General features: G+C 22.7%; 1 protein-coding gene across 1 annotated transcript, besides 7 other annotated features; it reads right to left on the minus strand.

Moving 5' to 3' along the window:
* Positions 1-39: 39 nt before the first annotated feature.
* Positions 40-66: a sequence feature (AT_rich).
* Positions 67-268: 202 nt separating this feature from the next.
* Positions 269-308: a sequence feature (AT_rich).
* Positions 309-709: 401 nt separating this feature from the next.
* Positions 710-738: a sequence feature (AT_rich).
* A 268-nt stretch (positions 739-1,006) lies between these two features.
* On the minus strand, positions 1,007-1,741 carry EDI_076790 (uncharacterized protein; the record flags this gene model as incomplete). Its single annotated transcript, XM_001737148.1, has 1 exon — positions 1,007-1,741. The coding sequence occupies one exon, from the start codon at positions 1,739-1,741 to the stop codon at positions 1,007-1,009; it is 735 nt and encodes a 244-aa protein (XP_001737200.1).
* A 362-nt stretch (positions 1,742-2,103) lies between these two features.
* Positions 2,104-2,176: a sequence feature (AT_rich).
* Positions 2,177-2,242: 66 nt separating this feature from the next.
* Positions 2,243-2,334: a sequence feature (AT_rich).
* An 872-nt stretch (positions 2,335-3,206) lies between these two features.
* Positions 3,207-3,292: a sequence feature (AT_rich).
* Positions 3,293-3,338: 46 nt separating this feature from the next.
* Positions 3,339-3,365: a sequence feature (AT_rich).
* Positions 3,366-3,546: the final 181 nt, after the last annotated feature.

Consider the following 3,546-nt stretch of genomic DNA (forward strand, 5'->3'; position numbering starts at 1 on the left):
GCTGTTTTCTATTATTTCAATATTCCCACAGATCATATGTTATTATTTTTTTATATTTAAATAATACTTATCCAATGGATTTAATATTATCATATGTCATGTATTTTATTCGTTTGTGTCTTCTTGTTTTTTTTTTGAAAACAGTGTTATATTAAATTTAATATCATTACCTGACATCTTGATTTAATACAATTCTCAATATATCTTTTGTAGATTCCTTAAACCAATACGTTTTATATTAACCACTTTGTATAACGTTTCTTTAGTCAAAAATAATAAATTTAAAAAAAAATTATAAATCAATATTTGCTTTTGGAAACAAGAGGAATTAGCTAACGGTTTAACTTATTCATAAACAATAAACCATAAAAATTAACAAGAAAACATAACTTAATTAAGGAAATAAGTATGACAAATATATTTTAGAATTCCACGAAAATTAAACTGAGAATGAAACCAATCACTAAACAATAATGAAAAAATACTTGATTTGAATTAATAATTTAAAAGTAATTTCTAAAAAAGTTTTGTATAGTACAGATAAATAAAAGAATTAACACAACAGATAGAAGAAAAATCAAGCTGTATATAAAAATAAATTATTAGCATTTAGTTTAGTGAATAGTAATCAATGACAGTACCATAAAATTGTTTATTTCCTTAGTTTTGAATTTTGATTTTTTTATTCTTTTTATTTTTCGCTTAAAGCTTATAATTAACAAATAAATTAAAATAATAGTTTTTGTAATAAACATAAAAGAAAAGGCGATAATTTTTTATAGCCATTATTCTTACGCATAATATTTGATAATCGTTAAGAATTAATAGAACACATATTTATTTTGGAAAAATAATATACACTCTTTTGTTTTATTTTTCTGTGAATTTGCGATAGTGAAAACATTATACGATATAAAAAATAATTTTAATGTAGTTACATTCTAACTTAAAAACTTACTGAAATTGAGTTATAAATAAATAAGTTTGCTTTTATTATAAATTAATTTCAGCAAACAAATGGATGTGAGTAGCAGTTAAAAGGATAAGAGACAGAGAATTTACTTTTTTCTACAGGGGTGAAAACACAATAAGATGATCTAGTACTAAAAGCACATACCTCCAGTCTATCTATAGATACTGAAGAATAGTTAGTACATCCTTGTTTCTTTTGGACATGGTTGATTAATTGTTTGAGAAAAAATTCTTCTTCTTTGATTACAATTTTTCTACCACTTGGAGTAATTGCGGAATCCCATACATAGAAATGGATTACTTTTAATGACTCTTTTAAAGCGTTTATTCCTAATTGTAACGAATATCCTTTACTTAATAAAATCCAAGCAAGTGCATTGGAGAAAGAAGCCTCCCTGTTTCTACACTCATTTATTTGAGAAGATTTAGATGGAAGCCTGTCACAAGGAAGATACGACTCATCACATATTTCATTTTTTAACATTGACTTTGTTACAGTAACAACCCTTTCTTTCCTCAGTTTAGCGTCATTTACAAGTCCATGAAGATTTAGACAAAGGAGCTGTGAAAATTTTGAAAATGATACTGAGTCATATTTTGTTTCTTTCATAACAAGTTTTTTCCCAACAAGAACTTTCAGTGCATAATTACTTTGCTTTGATTTAGAAAAAGTCATCCTTCCACCTTCATTAACAATCAATGATACAAGAAGTGCTGTGGACAATGCTTTTTTTGATCTAGACAATGCTCTACTAATGATGCAACTCATTCTAATCAATAATATTTTTTTAAGATTTTATTTCGTGTTATGAGAAATAGTTTATTCGTTTCTTTTGGAAGTATCTTCTAAAAGTGAGAGAAAAGTTATTATATTCTTAAATTCTTCCATTTTAATTTTTTTCCTATTTTGAAACATCCTACAAACTATTTGTGGAATGGAGTTTTAGGTTATTAAAGATTCAAAATTAAGTACTATATTTGCCTTCACTCAGTTTGTTTAGTAAAGACATAAACAACAGTTTTAAATTGCTTCATTTTCATCCCCTTCTAGAGACCTCTTTCTTTGTTTTTCTGCTCATGTATTATTCGTAATGTTGTTTTAGTTTTCTTTTCATGAAAAAGTTCTCAAACAAATTAAAAATTGAAAGATATAAAAATAAGATAAACTAAAAGTAATACAAGAAAATATTAATAATATAATATTGTTATAGTTTTAGATTATGAATGAAACTTGTGTCTTTTATTGAATTATAAAAAAATAAGAAGAGAGATATTATAATAAAATAGATTAAATACTATTAATAAATAGAATGTTAATTAATAAATTCATTATTTAATCTAATTAATCATAGAAAATATTTACTATCTTAAAGTATCTTTATTCGTTTTATCTACATTTTTTATATAACCCCCTCTTAGTTATTGTCTTAATGAAGTAATGTTATTTTCTCTTAGACCTCTTCTAAACATTCTTATTTTTCTTTTCTTAATTTTTTTTCGTTTATTCTATTTCTTTGTTAATAAATCATGATAGTTTTATACTCAATTCTTCTTTTATGATATTTTTTTCTGAGTTATACTAAGTGATTAAATTTGTTTTTGTTAGAACTTATATTTTAAGTTTAACCTTTTTCTCCTTATTAAGGACAAGTCAATTAATTTTCATGTAACTTGTCTCTATTAAATTATTAAAGGGAATTATTCCTGAGTACATGAAGAAAGAACTAACTGTTAAGGTTATTTAAAGATTTATTCATTTCAAATTGTTCATTATCATTAAGTATTTTTAGTAGGGTTATAAAACTAGTTAACTCTTTTTCTTATTTTTTCTTCTAGTAAGATTTAATAAGGAGGATATTGATTACAAAGTAAATATCTTTATGGAAGTTTTTTAGGTTTCTTTTAAATCTTTAATAATAAATGAATTGAATCATTACAGGATCTCATCTTTTAGTTTGCCTTAATTCCAAACAATCTTCTTATTGAAAAAGAATTAGGATAAATTAAATGGAATTATGTTTTTAATCAAATTTATATTAGTAAACTTTTTTTATTTTGTCGTTATTTAGGAAAAAAAATGGAAGAATACTTTTCTTAAGAAATATACAAAAGGAGTATTTATTATTACTTTTTATTTGGTATAAATTTTCAGTAACTATTTTATAATGCTAATGTTATTCTTTTTATTTTTTGATTATGTTTAATAAATTCAAGTTTTTGTGAAATTCTAAAGGATATTTAATGAATTAAATTTTAATATTTTCAATTTACTATATTCAAAAATTTTAAAAAATAAAAAATCTTTTAAATAAGTTTTAAAGATCTTATAAAGAAAACATTTTCAGTTTATGAGACTTTATTCTATGAAAATAAATAAAAATTATAATTTTTTAGTTTCTAGTTAAGAAAAACAAAAAAGTAAGATTCTTTTTTAATATTATTCTTTTCTATCTACGGTTAATTTGCACTATCTTTTGAAATATTATATAAAAGTATTTTTCAATTATGTGTTGGTCCTAATTATTTAATACATTATAATTTTCTTGTACACCTTTTGTTCAAAAAGGTGGTAGT

The sequence above is a fragment of the Entamoeba dispar genome, genomic scaffold, assembly GCF_000209125.1.
Source record: "Entamoeba dispar SAW760 scf_1105229460419 genomic scaffold, whole genome shotgun sequence".
Classification (NCBI taxonomy): domain Eukaryota; phylum Evosea; order Mastigamoebida; family Endamoebidae; genus Entamoeba; species Entamoeba dispar.